The 16638-nt window shown below is 37.5% G+C and overlaps 2 protein-coding genes across 4 annotated transcripts in view; one reads left to right on the forward strand and one right to left on the reverse strand.

The window, feature by feature from the left end:
- TSPAN2 (tetraspanin 2) overlaps positions 1-7689 on the forward strand; it is a 49694-nt gene extending 42005 nt beyond the window's left edge. The window contains exons 7-8 of one of the 3 annotated variants that reach the window (XM_025994628.2): positions 3682-3765; positions 6088-6950. In XM_025994628.2, coding sequence (XP_025850413.1) covers positions 3682-3765; positions 6088-6153 — 150 coding nt within the window. In that variant the 3' untranslated portion in view covers positions 6154-6950. Of the gene's footprint in view, positions 1-3681; positions 3766-6087 lie in introns of all 3 variants that reach the window. The other 2 variants (XM_072766811.1, XM_072766810.1) reach the window with 2 other exon arrangements.
- Positions 7690-15979: 8290 nt separating this feature from the next.
- TSHB (thyroid stimulating hormone subunit beta) overlaps positions 15980-16638 on the reverse strand; it is a 47119-nt gene continuing 46460 nt past the window's right edge. Inside the window, exon 5 of the mRNA XM_025994686.2 lies at positions 15980-16319. Coding sequence (XP_025850471.1) covers positions 16065-16319 — 255 coding nt within the window. The 3' untranslated portion in view covers positions 15980-16064. The remainder of the gene's footprint in view (positions 16320-16638) is intronic.

Consider the following 16638-nt stretch of genomic DNA (forward strand, 5'->3'; position numbering starts at 1 on the left):
AAAGACCTACAAAAAAAAAAAAAAAACCTACATGTGAGACGTGAAACCATAAAAAATCCTAGAAGAGAACACAGGCAGTAACTTCTTTGACATTGGCCATAGCAACATGTTTCTAGATATGTCTCCTGAGGCAAGGGAAACAAAAGCAAAAATAAACAATTGGAACTTCATCAAAATAAAAAGCTTCTGCACAGGGAAGGAAACAATCAACAAAACTAAAAGGCAACCTACACAATGGAAGAAGATATTTGCAAATGACATATCTGACAAAGGGTTTGTATCTAAAATATATAAAGAACCTGTAAGCCTCAACACCCCCCAAAAAAACAAGTAATCCAGTTAAAAAATAGGCAGAAGACATGAACAGACATTTCTCCAAAGAAGATATACAGATAGTCAACAAGCATGTGAAAAAATGCTCAACATCCCTTATGAGGAGAATGCAATTCAAAACTACAATGAATTGTCACCTTACATTTCTCAGAATGGCTAAAATTAACAATACAAGAAAGAACAGGTGTTGGTAAGGATGTGGGGGGCAAGGACCCCTCATGCATTCTTAGTGTGAATGCAAACCGTCACACCACTGTGCAAACAGTATGGAGGCTTCTCACATAATTAAAAATAGAATTACCTTATGATCTAGCAATTTCACTACTGGGTATTTACCCAAGGAATACAAGAACACTAGTTCAAAGTGATACATGCACCCTGATGTTTATAGCAGCATTATCAACAATAGTCAAAATTTGGAAGTAGCCCAAGTATCCATAGACTAAGGAATGGATAAAAAAGATGTGAGATATATCTATATCTATATCTATATCTATATCTATATCTATATCTATATCTATCTATATCTATCTATCCACACATATATATACATACACACACACACACACAATGGAATATTATTCAGCCATAGAAAAGAATGAAATGTCCCCATTTGCAATGACATGGATGGAGCTGGAGAGTTTAATGCTAAGCAAAATAAGTCATAGAAAGACAAACACCAAATGATTTTGTTCATATGTGAAATTTAAGAAACAAGCAAAGGAGGATAAAAGAGAGACAAATCAAGAAACAGACTCAACTATAGAGAACAAACTGATGATTAGCAGAGGAGAGGTGGGAAGGTGGGTTAAATGGTGATGGGGAGGTGATGTATGGAAGTGTTGATTACTGTATTGTACACCTGAAACTAATATAACACTGTATGTTAAGTAACTGGAATTAAAATTTAAAAAGAAATTTAAAGCGACTAGTGAGCTAAGTGTGTGTTCATGCCCTTTGATTCAGAAATTTCACTCCTTAATTTATTTTAAGGAAAAAAAAATCAGATATGGACAGAGATAATGGTATCACTGCAGTGTTATTCATAAGAATAAAATACTGAATAGGCCATTAATATTGTAACAATAGGAGAATTGTGTACTATCATATGATGAATTGTTTTAGAGCCATTAAAGGCCACTATTTCAAAGAATGTTTAATGAAAGTAATTTTGAAGTCATAATTTTAAGTCTAAAAAGCACATAGTTGTATATAAATAATGAACTAAGTGTATGTTTGTGTTTAAGAATACACCAGGGGCACCTGGGTGGCTCAGTCGGTTGAGCATCTGACTTTGGCTCAGGTCATGGTCTCAGGGTCCTGGGATCAAGCTTCACGTCAGGCTCCATGCGTGACAAGGAGTCAACTTGTCCCTTTCCCTCTTCACTGCCCCTCGCCATTGCTTGTGCTTTCTCTTGCTCTCATTCTCTCTCTCTCTCTCTCCCAAATAAATAAAATCTTAAAAAAAAAAAAAAAGAATACACCAACAAAGGCGGCTGGCTGGCTCAGGTGATGGAGCATGCAGCTCCTGATCCTGGGGTTGTGAGTTCAAGCCCCACATTGGGTGTGGAGATTACTTAAAAAAAAATAAAATCTTCAAAAAAAAAAAAAAGCAAAAGAATACACCAACAGTGTTAGTGATTATCTTTATTATAAGAATACAAATATGTCTTCTTTTCTTTCTTTTAATCTGGAATAGTTCCCCCTTACTCGCAGAGGCTATGTTTCAAGATCCCCAATGGATAGGTGAAACTCCATGGGTGACACACTGCAAAAGCCAAACTACAGATAGGGGGGGAACTACTGAATTTCCCAGATTTCAACCGTAAGCACATATTTCCTTTACAACTAAGCAAACCAGTACATGTGAGTTGTTCACAAAAAGAAGCTGACTGTGAAAGCAAGGAGGGAATGTGGGCAGAGCTAGAGGAAGACTGCAGTAGAGGGGATTGTTTTGTTTTAGGCTGAAGAACACAGGCATGGCATTATATGATGAGTGGAAATATCAACAGAGAAGGAGAGGCTGAATGCACAGAAAAGGGGAAGATAACTGACAGTACAGGCTTCCTGAGGAGATGAGAGGGAATGAGATTTAGCTCCAATAAAGGGTTAACTTTCAACAGAGAAAGGTACTTGGTTGGCTTTGATGAGATGGAGGTAAGGGGCAGGGCTGCCTTGTTCACTTTGCATGATTGCTGCCTACAACAGTGCCTGGAAATGAATGGAGCATAGAAGTTTATAGGTGAAGAAGAAGGTTGAAGGATTTCTATAGGTTGACTATAGAACCTATGGAAACCATTTTCTCCAGTTTAGTGAGACAGCCACTATTTAGTGCAGTGGTTCTCAAACTTTTACCAGAATGTATTATAGTGTGTTACTTTTTGTGAATCTGTATCCTTTTCTAAACTGTGAGCTCCCTAAGGGGAGAAGAAATCATGTCTTATCTCTATACCTACCATGTCATTCCAGTAACTCACTGAGGCGAGGTAGATGCTCAAGAAATGATTGTTGAATGAATGAATGAATGAATGCGGTTATGACAGGAGACCTAATAATAGTGATAGGGATTTCATACAGCTTATGTGAGTACTAGAGGGAGCTGACGAGTGACAAGTAAAAGGACCTAGACAGCCTAAAGACATAATTGCATGGAGAGCATACCTCTATACGTAAGAGGATTCCAAATAGAAACTGGAGAAATTAATTGTAGAGACAAGTGATCTGTTCTGCTCCCTATCCAATTATCCCTCATTCTTTGAATCTGACTTCCACAAGTCTCTATGGGGCAGATGAGATGATAGAGACCCACCAGCACAGCCATCATAGATAAGAGTGGTCGTCTAATTGCTAGAGTTGTATTCCTTTGTTTAATTTAAACCAGTACAGACTTTTAAGCCTCTTACTAGGTAATACCTACCTTGCATAGTAAATTGGACCAAGTATATAGAAAGTCTTTTAAATTATTAATGATAAGACAAAAGCAAGGAGCTATTATTTGGGGGATATTTTACTTATTTTTATATGCTGAAAGCAAGAAGATGCCCCAAATTTTTAAATGCTTCAGGTCCTAGAATAGCTTTCTCCAGCCAGGTTTCAGGGCTCTGAAAGAGCTGTTGGCCTAAATAGGAACATTCCACCAAAAGAAGAGGATTGTATTTTTTTCCCCAATATACATTTTTGCTTTAAGGTTATCAAAATGGTGCTAAGAGAAGCGCTTTAAATGTGAGCAAGAAGCTGATGTGGATTAACTTTCACAGGATGCTCTGTAGAGAAAGAGAGGGTTGGATCAGAGTGATAATTCACAGATATCATCGTTTGTTATTCCTGACTTTTTTTTTTCCAAAACAGAATTGCATTGATGAAATTGAGGCCATAATCAGTGTTAAGCTCCAGCTCATCGGAATTGTTGGTATTGGGATTGCAGGTCTCACGGTGAGAAAGTTCCAGAACTTATCTTTTTTGCTTTCTAAGAAGCCTTTGCATCTTATTTGCCTTCGAGTGTGATATGTCAGTATTTTAGGAGAGATTTCTCATAAAAGACAGACACTTGTTGACAGGACATCTTCTAAGAACAAAACTCATTAGATATAGCAACACTCAGTTCTCTAAAATATGATACCAATTTTAACTTTAACCTAATTATGACCTTGAGTTTATCATTGCAATAACTTCATATTTTAAGGCCAACAAGCTTAAACTAAACAAGTGATTTCCAATTCTGGGTCTCTTCTTACTGTTAAAAATTTAAAATAGCCTACCAGGTTAATCTCTCTCACCTATGATTTGCAGAAGCAGTGTAGTGCAATGATTAATAGTGCAAGCTTTGGCATCACACTGTCTGGGGTCACCTTTTACAAGCCCTGGGATCATGGGAAAGTTTCTCTATTCCTCAATTCCCTCATCTGTAAGATGAGGATTTTAATGTACTAACCTCATAAGATTGTTGTGAAGATTTCTGAAATGGGGTAATCCATATAGAGTATTGACTCATATAAAGTGTCTGGAAGATAGCACTCAGTAAATGCTAGCTCTGTACATAATCTGGGTGCTCCTGAACCCAGAATCCAGACAAAGAAAATAACCTATGCAGAAGTGTGAAGCATAGTGCACCTAGGTACCTACAGGAGGCTCAGTGCCTCTACAGTACAAGAGTGTGCAAGAATTGATAGGGACCAAAGGGATATGATAGGACTGGCAAGAGAGGACAGTGAGGAGGATATGAGGATCCATATAACTGTGCCCTTTTGAGAGGTTAGGCTTCATCCTTAAGGTAGAGGGAAGCCACCAAGGGACAAAAGGACCTGTGTTGCCATGTGGAGGTAAGTTGGAGGGAAGTGAGATTTGAGTCAGGCTAGTAAAGAGATGATTTCCACAGTCCAGGGGTTGAGTGATAATAGCTCATGCTAAGGTAGCACTTACCCTCTAGCTCTCTATGAAGATTAATTCATGGCATAAGCTAAGGCAGAGGCAAAGGGAATTGCAAGGAAAATCATGGAATTGGCAGTTTTCTGGGACACACAAGCATCTTCCCTCTTTTCTGCATTTAGAACTCAGAGGGGTGGGGCAGTGGGTGAAATACTATGCTGAGTACCTCCTAATGCAGGAACATCTCTCGGCCCTCCTCATCTTCTATAGGGCTAGCCTAGTTGCTATTCTGTTGCTTCCTGAGGACAATTTTGAGGCAGAAGATCTGAAAATGTGCTGAATAATAGAGGTATCAAAGAGACACTCATAACAATTCTACAATCTCAATGAGCGAGCATCCTAGAGACAGTAACCCCTGACTCACGACAGTAGCAGGACAATACTGAAAAAGTTCCTTTCTGAGGGGATCCCTTTAGAATACAACCAGGACGAAGTAAGGGCTGTATCCAAGTTGACAACCACACTAAAGGGGGAAGGCTCTCTACTGGTCATCTTGAATCAGCACCCCCTGAGCTTCTGTAATTCCTTTCTTCTTAAGGTAAGAGTTGCACAGTTAGCCAAATGTCCATTAGGTGTCTCTCCTGCCATATGTGGTACTGAGTTGTGGCAGCCAGAAGCTTGGAGCCCTGCTCCAGGTTCTTTCTCTTAAGCCTACCTCTTCCCTTCTGTAATAGCAGATAAGTCATGTCTTTTTAAGTTTAGCATTTATAGATTCTAGTCTGATGTAGGTTAGGATTGTGGAGAGAATCATAAGGTCATGGTACATATTTCTTTAAACAAACATTGACAGTAGTTTATTAACATGGTACCCACAGATAGCATTCCATAGGCTCTGAGAAATTGTAGGGGAAATGATTGACAACAAGAAAGATCTTTTGGTATCCTTGTATTCAAAACCATTGGTTTTTCCCAGTGTTTGGCTTTTCAAAGAATTATCCAAGAGGCAGAAGATGTCAGTAATACCATATTTCAATATCTCAGTTTATACTTTCAGAATACTATTGAGTTAAATAGTGAAGCAACTTTATACTTTAAAATGAAGCAGGGAAAATGAAGAGATGCTCTACTTTGTAATATGTGGTCACTGTGGTCACAAAAGCTCTTCCAACAATAGGAAACTATTTAGACCAAAGTGTAAACAGCCAATAGTTGACATGTTAATATGGAAGTCTTTAACCAGCAGCCATAATTAATATATATAAAAATGCCACTTATAGCCAGTAATTATTGGTATAATTATTTGTTAGACACCCATGCAATTTACTGACTTTTTAAAAAATCAATTTCTATCATTTTAATGTCATTAACAAGTGGTTCCCTCTGTTTCAGATCTTTGGTATGATATTCAGCATGGTCCTTTGCTGTGCAATACGAACCTCGAGAGATGTGATATGAAGCTACTTCTACATGAAAATTGCAACCTAGAGCTTTCATATGACTGTCACCAGAACTTTCTCCTGGCTCATTTTTAATATTCAAAGGACATTAGGATCTAAAATAATATGCTGTTAATTGTACATTTGCACATGTATGTATGTTTGGCTTGTTACTCATTTACCCCTTGAGTGAATGCTGTGTATGTTGACTGAGAGCATATTCGTGTGTGATCTGTGTATTTCTGGTGTATGCATTGTATATAATGAAATCTTTGCTGGAGATTCCTGATTCTTGTTATGTTAGAGGAACAACCTATTTGACTCTCAGAAACAGATGATAAATTTTTGATAAACTTTAAAACAACGTAGCTATTCAGAAGAAATGATAATAGGTCATTTTCTCAGATTTTAGCCATAGAAAGTTAGATACAGAGAATCTAGGGATTTCCGGTTCACAGAAGCAATAAGCTACAAGAATTGAGAGATCTTGGTGTAGTGCTAAAATTGACTGCATCTGAGTTAGATGTAAGGGTTTCCTGGGATTTTTTTTATATACATACTCTCCCAAGAACACAGTAAACCACAGTTTTAGAACTAAACACATCTGTAAAACTAAATATAGCATGGAAAATCTAATTTGAAGAAGTCATACTTTCCTCGTATTTAAAAATAAAAACCTCCCTCTGGAAAGAGTGGTCACACAGACAATCATGTGCCCTATAAAACTGAGTGTCTTTAGGACTTAAAAAAAAAAAACTTTTAATAACTTTTTAAGGAAATTTTTTGTTCTTATATAAATACATTTAAATAATGCTTTATTACTTTCCTTTTCTGACTCTGCTCTGAACTATAGCAATCCTCATATGAACAAAAGGGCTTTTATCTCAAATTTTTCTGTATTTCTCCAAATGTACAGATTGAAAGACTAAAGCAAGAGATCTGGCAGTTGCAAATAGTGGGAAAGAGAATTTCTACTGGCACTGTATCTATGAAATACCTCATAACTTGAGTTTACATATTTTCCTAATTTTTTTGTATTATTCACCTAGAGACTTCATAGATTTTGATCTCCCATTTTCATCCTTTAGAATAAAACAAAATCCTTCTTAATTCAAATATTATATCATAAGCATCCTTGACCAAACCAAAAGAAAGAAAAGCATCTACCAGTTGTGCGCATACAGCAGAAACAAGCTAAGTAAATTAAAATACTTAAACACACAGAACAGAGATATGTTTTTTCTGTGTAAGACTCCTATAAAAATAAAATTTTCATATTCTTTATGGTCTTGATACTTCAATTTGGGTGTGTAAACCCAAATTTAGGATCTAAATTGATATTTTGGCCAATTTTTAATAACTTAGTACATTTAATAGATCATGGAGGGGTTTTTAAATTATATTTTAAAAGGCTACACAAAAATGAAAGTACTAGGGACTTTCAAAACACACACACTTGTGAGAACATAAGTCTTCGGGTGTGCACTAAAGGAAAATGTACATCCCCAAGAAACTTTTACAAAACATTTTGCTGAAAAGACTTAACCACTACAAATAGTCTCATTGGCATAGAAAACCACACTTCTGCCATACTTTTGACTGCTACTAACTTTGGAGGAAGCTTTTCTAGAAAAAAAGATTGAAAGCAAGTTAAAAATTGAATTATACTTTACTGTGTCCATAACTAAAGAAAAGATATTTTTAAGAAAATCACTTCTTGAAATAGATGTCTATACCCTAGTAGGTGAGAAATAGAACCTTTTAAGCCAAGACTAAACAGTCCATTTCTCTTACTGGCTTTAGTTCATCCTCTACCTGAACATAGGCCCAAGTGCTTAGGTTTCTTCCACCTCAGAGTTATCTCTGATTCACGTATAGAGTTTCATTCTATACCTGAATTAACAACCCTAAAGAAGACTACAATACTTAGAAGTGTAAGAGTAGGAATCTGTTCCATCTATGGTTAATGTATCCCTCTTGGGAGTAATGTTTCCAAAATACGTACCACGAGTAAAATTAGAGAATCCCACCCCTGAGTGAGGGTAGATTTATATATATATATCCTAAATATATATATATACATATATATATATATCCTAAATATATATATATATATATATATCTTGAATTCCTATATATCTTGAATCTATAAGTGTTTTGATTCTATATCTTGAATATATAACTCTTGAATATATATATAACTTGAATATATGTATGCATGAATGTGTGTGTATGCAGACATGTGTACATATATGGGTACATATAAATACACACCTATATATAAATTTTTGGTTATGTCTGTTTATCTGAACTGATTTGAGATCAGACCCAAACCCCAAACATATTCTTAAGCATCTGGTACCAAGGCACTAAATTAAAATTTCTTGATGAACATTTTAAATTATTTCAAATTAAATTTTCTATGTACTGGAATTGCTTGTTTGATTTATCTTAAAAGTCTATCATATACACACGTTTACACAACTTATCTAAATGTCCAACTACCAAACAATGTAGTGTAAAAAAAAAAAAGAAAGAAAGTGTAGTAACCCTTCTATAGTGTTACTATGAGAAGCTAAACTTAAAAGCAACACCCTAAGGACCTTCATGCAAATATTTATATTTCAATTAGCATTGTTTCATCCAACTTCTACATCTCTTCCCCAGAATAGCTCCTTTGTTTCCATGTTTCGCTCTGTAAAGCTGCACACCTGCACACTGACATGGGGGCCATCATGGTCCACCACACAGTCTTCAAGGATAGTTACTCTCCGTTCCCCATGTGCTCTGTTAATAGGTTTGCTTGATGAGAACAAGGCTTGTGGGAAGAAGGCAGTGAAGGAGATAGCATATCTTCCCTTCTGAAGTAAGTATCAAAGATTAAAAGGAAGAGGCACCCTTGAGAATTCAGGAAGTGCACCCCAACTTTCCTGGTTCACTGCTCTGTTGACATCCCCTTTTGACCACCACCCCATGATACCAGCAACCCTTTTTTACCCACCCCTATGTGGGAGCATTCCTAGGCCCCTGAAGCTAATCAATTAACCACATCATCTTGATTTGGATTCATCAAAATCAAATTTATATTAAGGTGTATTTTAAGGGGAACAAAAGGTTTCTACTTTCTTTCAACATGACTCTATTTTTTTCCTATAAAATGTATCAGTAAGTTATTATATGTAGGTGTCCATTGAAAAGTAAAAAGACTACACTTAATGCAAAATGTTATTAATCATTTTGTTGGTATCCTCACTGTCAACAAAAGTTAAATACATTCCAGGAAACCACTATTTCAATGGCTACCTCCTAGGGATATGGAAAGCATGAAATTCAGAAGTAAAATGTCCTGAATGTTACAAAGCAAAAGCTATGCTGATTTCATAAAGTTTTTAGCTAATGTGCCAGAAACCCATCTGAAGCTTTGGGATTTGTTTTCATTTTTTTTTCTTGTATAATTTAACAATGGTTTTACTTATATTAAATAGAAGAAATTTAAATTAAATTAAAAGAAATAACCAACCATGAAGTTAGCAAACCTGGCAACTAATGAATATTATCTAAATTGTTATAATTATATTGATGAGAGTATCTGTTAATTATAAATCAAACATGCATCATCATGCACAACTGAAGATCCTTCTACATGATACCAAATACCTATTTGAACCATTCACTTGTTGGATTAATGAATAGCTTTTGATGTATTTCCCAATTCTATTTTAATTCAAAGACTTGATATCAATAGCCATAGCCAGAATCCCTATATTTACCTCTGGGCCTGCTCTGCCTTATAAGATGCAACTGACCCTAATACTAGATTTTTTTTTTTTTACTTTGCTGGAGGCAACTATTTTATATGTTTGAAAAAACTCTTTAGGAGATAGTGATATGCTAAGATGAACAAGAGAAGTCTGCCTTCAAGGAGTTTAGAGTGGAAAAAAAGCAAATATAATTCCCGTGATATGATATCCATTAACCATGAGTAGACCCTCTCTACCTTGGAAAGGATGGTCCAGGAAGAGAGATTTTTCTGAATTTTGAGATCTCTAAACTGAGTGCTAAAGAACTCATACAAATTAGCCAAATAAGAAGTAATAGCAGTAGAGAAGAAAAGCAGGTCACTGGGGGACAGACATCAAATAGGCCCTGAAACAGACAACCTGGAAACATTCCAAAAGGGCATGTCAAGAACTAGGAAGATAAAGGACCCCGTTAAGATAAAAGGGAGATAAAAGACTCCGTACCAAGGAGTCTTATCTTTGTATAGCTATCATTGGAAAGATTTTAAACAATGAGTTACAAAATCAAATTTGAACCTTTTAAAAATCAGTTCACTTTAGCATGAACAATCATTGGAGGGCAAGGGCCAGAGGATTTCATGAGGATTCCCAGCTAATATACTGGGATTCCTACCAAGTAGACAGATACAGGGGAAATCAAGGGAAAGAGGAACCTAGAATCATTCCCAGGTCTCCTGATAGCTAGAGGATGGTGGTACCCAGGAGAAAAAGGAGACTGCAGTGATGAAGCAATTTGGAGATGACTAGGACATCCAAGAGGAAACATAATCAGGCACTGGATACATGCCCTGAGCTCAGGAAAGGAGACTAGGCTAGAACTATAGTTTAGCAATCTGCAATATAAAAGTAGTAGTGCCCATATTTGAACAATATGGGTAGTTTCATGTTGAAGACCTCAGTGAGAAAGTCTCAAAAACTAGAATCCTCTACTCCAGCAAAATTTAAAGCCCAAAACAGTTCTTTACTCCCCATCCATTCCTCCATCTCAAGCTAGAGGGTCTCTATCAGGTACCTGCTTTCCTTCAATAGCTGCCATCTAAACCATATTTTATTGAAATAGGTAGTTTCTCATATGTTCTACATTTAACAATATCCAAAGGGCCAGTAGGACACATAAGATTATCACAGCACTATTCCTTCTTTCACAAAATGTGCAATCTTCACTCCTACAGCACAAAGCAAAATTACATTCCCAGAGGAAGTACAGTTCAGAACTACATTACAGTTTCCCGCTAGACCATCGCATGGATTTCTAGACATCTTAGAGAAGGGTAGCAAGAAAAGGAATGAAAAGAGAAAATGTTGACTTTGGCCTCATTAGGACTTATTGTAAATGCCATAGGTGTATCATGTTGTGAATCCAAATATATGACGATCACTGGGCCCTCTAGGGTAACAGAAAGGTCAGAGAAGATCAGGACCTATATATTGCACCATTAGTAAGTCATTGTCAACCTTACTGGAAACAGTTTCAAGGGAAGATAGGAATGGGAGTCAAATCATAGTGGGTTGAGAAGAGAATGAGAAGTGAGGAAATAGTGTAGGAAAGTTGGTATAGTCTGAATGTTTGTTCCCCTCTAAAATTCATATGTTGAAATCCTAATGCCCAGTGTAATGGCATTAGGAGGTGAGGTCTTTTGGAGGTTCCTAAGTCATAAGAGTAGAGCCCCCATGAATGGGATTAGTGTTCTTATAAAAGAGACACTACAGAGATCTCTTGCCCCTTCCACCAAGTGAGGACACAGTGAGAAGGACCATCTATGAAGTAGGAAAAAAGAATCTCTCACTGAACCACGACCACATTAAGCACCACAACCTTGAACTTCCCAGCCTCCAAAATAGATTTCTATTATTTATAAGCTACCCATCCTGTGGTATTTTGTTATAGCAGCCCAAACAGATTAAGATGGGATTTTTACACACACAAAAAAAAAATTTGGAATAAGACCTCAAAGAGAGAGAAGCAAATAAATAGAAGGCTGCACAGGCTCACAAGAAGGCTGTTTGCTTGTTTTTGCTTTTGCTTTTTTATTTAGGAAGGACTGAAGGATAACTTATGCTGATGAGAAAAAGTCAATAAAGAGGAAGCAAAAGAGAAAATAACAAAGTCCTTAAGGAATGAGGGATGGGATCTTTTGAAACCAGTGAGAAAGATGCTAAATCAGTCAATACTTTTCAGTTGCAAATGTCAGAAACACAACTCTGACTAGTTTAGCAGTTATGATTAAAAGTTACAATTTCATTAAGAGTTGAAGCCAGCTTCTGATCAGACTTAAATGATATCATTAGGTCTCTCTCCTTCACTCTTTCTTGCTGTTGTCTGGGTTGACTTTATTCTCAGGCTGGCTATTTCTAGAAGATGCCAAAGATGGCCAGCAGTGGCTCCAGGCTCACAGCTTACAAACCCCAACAGGCCAACATTCCTCTTTGTCCAGTAATTATAATAAAAGCCCTGAAACCGACTCCTACTGGAAGAGTTTAGTTTACATGCCCATCCCTCAGTCTGTCAGGCCTCATTGAGCCTAAATAGCACGCCCACCTCCATCATTTGAATTGCAAACGTTGGTGGGGGTAGTACAGGGTGAGGGGCCCTTGGAGGGATGACAGGTGGAAGTCCTGGCTAGGAGGTAAAAGTTGGGATGGGAACAGAAATGGACACCCCAGTGGAACTTACTATGCTTGTGGTCCCAGTGAGAGTCAACCCCTACTTGATCATCATCACACCCTTCCAGGAGGAGCAGGCCTTGTCCCCAGACCCAAATGCTGAAGAACAAAGCATGAATCTGCCCATGCCCAGCAGGTGCTCTGTGCCCTGTGGCTGTGCAGCACTCTGCAACCTGCCACTCCTCTTTGCTGGCCTACTCCAGCTCTGTTGTCAATCACTCTGGGTCCCTGAATGAGAAAGTACACTCCCAAGAGACAATAACCTTAAGCATCATACCTTGTAACCTGAGGATTTGGAAATCCTGGCTGGAAAAGTCAACTCCAGAAAGACTCTCTGATGTCATTGGACAGGCCCATAATTATCAGGAATTGCTAACCACCTTTGTGCTGCAAAACTCAAGGGAATAGACTCTTGGATTTGTGTGATACATCTAAAGAAAGCACCAAAGCCTGACTGCACACTGCCCTGTGACCTGAAAGTAAAAGTTTCTTGGAATTGAAGTAGACACATCTGATGAGACAGCTTTTCCAAGATGTGTGGACAGGTCAATATACCTTTTTCTTGCTGTTTCTTCTTCTCTCTGCTTCTTCCATGGAAAGACCCTATCCTTGTCCTCATTTCCCAAGCCCTTGCAAGAGGAGAACCTAGTCTTTTAATTATGGCCTTTCAGAAACAGCCTCATTATGATCCTGGGACACATTAATTTTCACTTTTTTCTGAAGAGTTAGAATTTTCAGAATTCACAAAAGTCTCCTTTCATCTAAACTGGTTTGTGGTTTCTGAATTTGCAATCTTACAGATTGTATTATCAATAACACATTTGGCTCCAAACAGTCCTTTTGAGATAAAAATAGTGTTTTAAAACATCTTTCAAGTTTTGCTATTTTTCACAAAGTTCATCAGCTATTGCTTCATGTATCTGCTTGTATCTTCCAATGTACTCAGTTCATTCTTTCAGTGCACTCCTGCAGTATTCACTAGTGTGCTTTCATGGTCGCTATCAACAGAGACTTCTAGGAGGCATGCATGACTCCAGGTTTGCCTTCATAGGCAAATTGGAATAAATGCCAATAAATATTTCAGTTGGCTATTCTCATACCTAGAGTCCTGGTTTAAAACCATCATACAAGTTGGAATTATTTCTTCTGTGTATAATTTAAGTTTTGTATTTTCTTCCTGTCAAACTTCTTTAAGAAACCATGTACCCAATAAGGTGATGCTGGCTGGCTCAGTGTGTTGAGGTGACTTCCAACACCTACAACCTTGAAAAAAATAGGCTTTTTGAAAAGATTTATTTATATATTTGAGAAAGAGCGCCTGGGGGATGAGGGAGAACCTCAAGCAGACCCTCTCCCTTCCACTGAACATGGAGCCCTACACAGAGCTCAATCCCATGGCCCTGAGATCATGACCTGAACCAAAATCAAGAGTTGAACACCTGACTGAGCCACCCAGGTACCCTGAAAAGACAGGCCTTAGATGAGAAGTAATTGAGAGTTTCTCCTGCTAACCTTCCTTGTTGCTTAGATGTGGCCTTAAGTGGTTCCTAACTGCTAAGCACTTCCCTCTGACATAGGACATGACAACCAGGAAAAATCCTTCCTGGTATCAAGGGACAAAACCATTAAATAGAAAGTAGAAAGAACTTGACTCTTGATCAATGGTGCTTTCAATGAAATATTCTGATCAAAATGTGAAAATTAATAAAAGGAAATCTTCTTCAGAATGTCATCCACCAGCTAGGAGAGGGAGTTCTCATGGCTCAACACATCTTGTCAATTTCAGGTTCCATGAAAGTTATATGTGATTAGTGCCAGTTAGATATGAATATTAGACATTTTATTCATTAATCAAAGATCTGTGTTTGATATACAGTTTTTAGAAGGGGCGTTATAACTCTGCAGCTTTAAGTGTTCATGTTTACCTAGTGATATGAGAACACAAATGCCCAGATTAATATTTGAAGACTCTGCTGATGTCAACCTCAAATATTAAGGTAAGCATAGGGACACCTGGGTGGCCCAGTTGTTGAGTGTCTGCCTTTGGCTCAGGTCATGATCCCAGGGTCCTAGGATCAAGTCCTGCATCAGGCTTCTAACAGGGAATCTGCTTCTCCCTCTGCCTATGTCTCTGCCTCTCTGTGTGTGTCTTTCATGAATAAATAAATTTTAAAAAATAAGGTAAGCATAACATGGATTCCTGACCTTGTATGTAAATGTACTACTATTCCCTCCCTATTGGCAGGTACTAATCCATCTACACTACCTCACCACTTGCATGCACACACACACACACACACACACACACATCTGGGGCACTGTCGGCATGTAGGCATTTACAAGATGCCCAGCTGAATGCAGCCAGTGACTGTGGGATACAGCAAAGCCAACCATCCCTGCTGATAATTGATTTTTACCCTAGTGGTAGCAGTTTAAATGGAGAAAAATGGGAAAATACAGGATAAATCATCTTTTTGAGGTCAAGTCTGCAGGGTACTAGGTCTGTCTCACTTCATGCATCTGTTGAAACTAAATTCATGAAAGAGTACCCAAGGAGGGAAAAGATAAATAAATTGACACTTACCAAGTGCATTTGCTGGAAAACAGTGTTTCAATATTGATGAAGGTGTAGGTTAGAATTTAGGATGATTCTATACTATTTAATCCCTTAGTACTCGCTCCCTGTCCCTAAAATCTTTCATAATCATACTAGTTTTTCAGGACATCAAAAGCCAAAACAGCATAAGTTGCTTTTGGTATAAATACTGAAAAGTGTCTCCTATTACTGGAAAGAATACAAAGGATTTAGACCTCCACATGTAAAATGATCATGGCCTCTTTTCTAGGCTTTTGGGGTATAACTTTCATAAGTCAATTGGCCCATCAGAGTAATTAAATTAATGAGAATAGTTTTTAGAATAGAATATATGTCTACTGAATTTTGCTGAAGTTTTATCCTGTGCATTTGAATAACTAGAATAAAGTGCCATATTGCAGATTTCACATATTCTTTACTCTCCATCTCCTTTCCAGTTCTGCTTCTAGCCTTTGGAATTAAGTGTCTCCAGTACGCTGATGTGCTATGTTTCTTCAGCTTCTGATCACATTACCCTTATAACTCCATAGCATCCCCACATTCATTTTCTGTCAAGACAAACCTCATGTCATGGCCTTTTGTTAAGGAAACATGCTCAAGGCTCTCTTTTGTTAGTATTTTATATCCCTCTTTGCCATTTTACCTGCACTCTGCCCTTTCAGTGGAAACTATCCCTCATATGAGCCCAAAAGGCTCTTTCATTCACCTTTTCTTCTAAAGCCCGTAGGCTCTTAACGCATGTGTGGGTATGGACTTGGATGAAACAGTACTCAAAATGTACACACTGTGTTGTGAAATATATTGATATTTTATTAATTTTATTCCAGGTAAACACACTTAACCGAATTGCAAATTACATCACTATTGAAGTTAGATAGAAAATCCCACCACATAGGACTTCTGAGGTTTGGTACAATAGTTTGTCTTGATGGCCTCATGTATACAGTCACTATAGTCAGTATTACACTTGCCACACTTACAGCTTACAGCTACAGGGTAGGAGAAATAGGGAGTAACATGGCGCGGGCATCCTGGTATTTCTACAGTCTTGTACATAAAGTCTCTATATGTACACACATCCTGGGACAGAGCATATTTTGGAAGAAATAGTTTGCCATTGATATCCTGAGGAAAGAACAGAAAAGGGAGAATAATGTTAATTCATTTATATTCCTTTGATACAAATAAGACTAGGGGAAGATTCCTTAGTCTCATTCCCCAGTACCAATTCAATATATCCACACTGAATCCTCTAGAGACAAAATACGTACGTACACACACACACACACACACACACCTTTTATCCTTGATCATGGAAACAAGATAAGGTTTAAATAAATTCTGGGAGTAAAACTATTATAAAATTATCTATACCATTTGTGCTAAGTAGATCCATATAATATTATAATCTTGAGACTCTACCCCTAAGGAGACAAGAACTATT

Source organism: Vulpes vulpes, chromosome 8, assembly GCF_048418805.1.
Source record: "Vulpes vulpes isolate BD-2025 chromosome 8, VulVul3, whole genome shotgun sequence".
In the NCBI taxonomy this organism is placed as follows: domain Eukaryota; kingdom Metazoa; phylum Chordata; class Mammalia; order Carnivora; family Canidae; genus Vulpes; species Vulpes vulpes.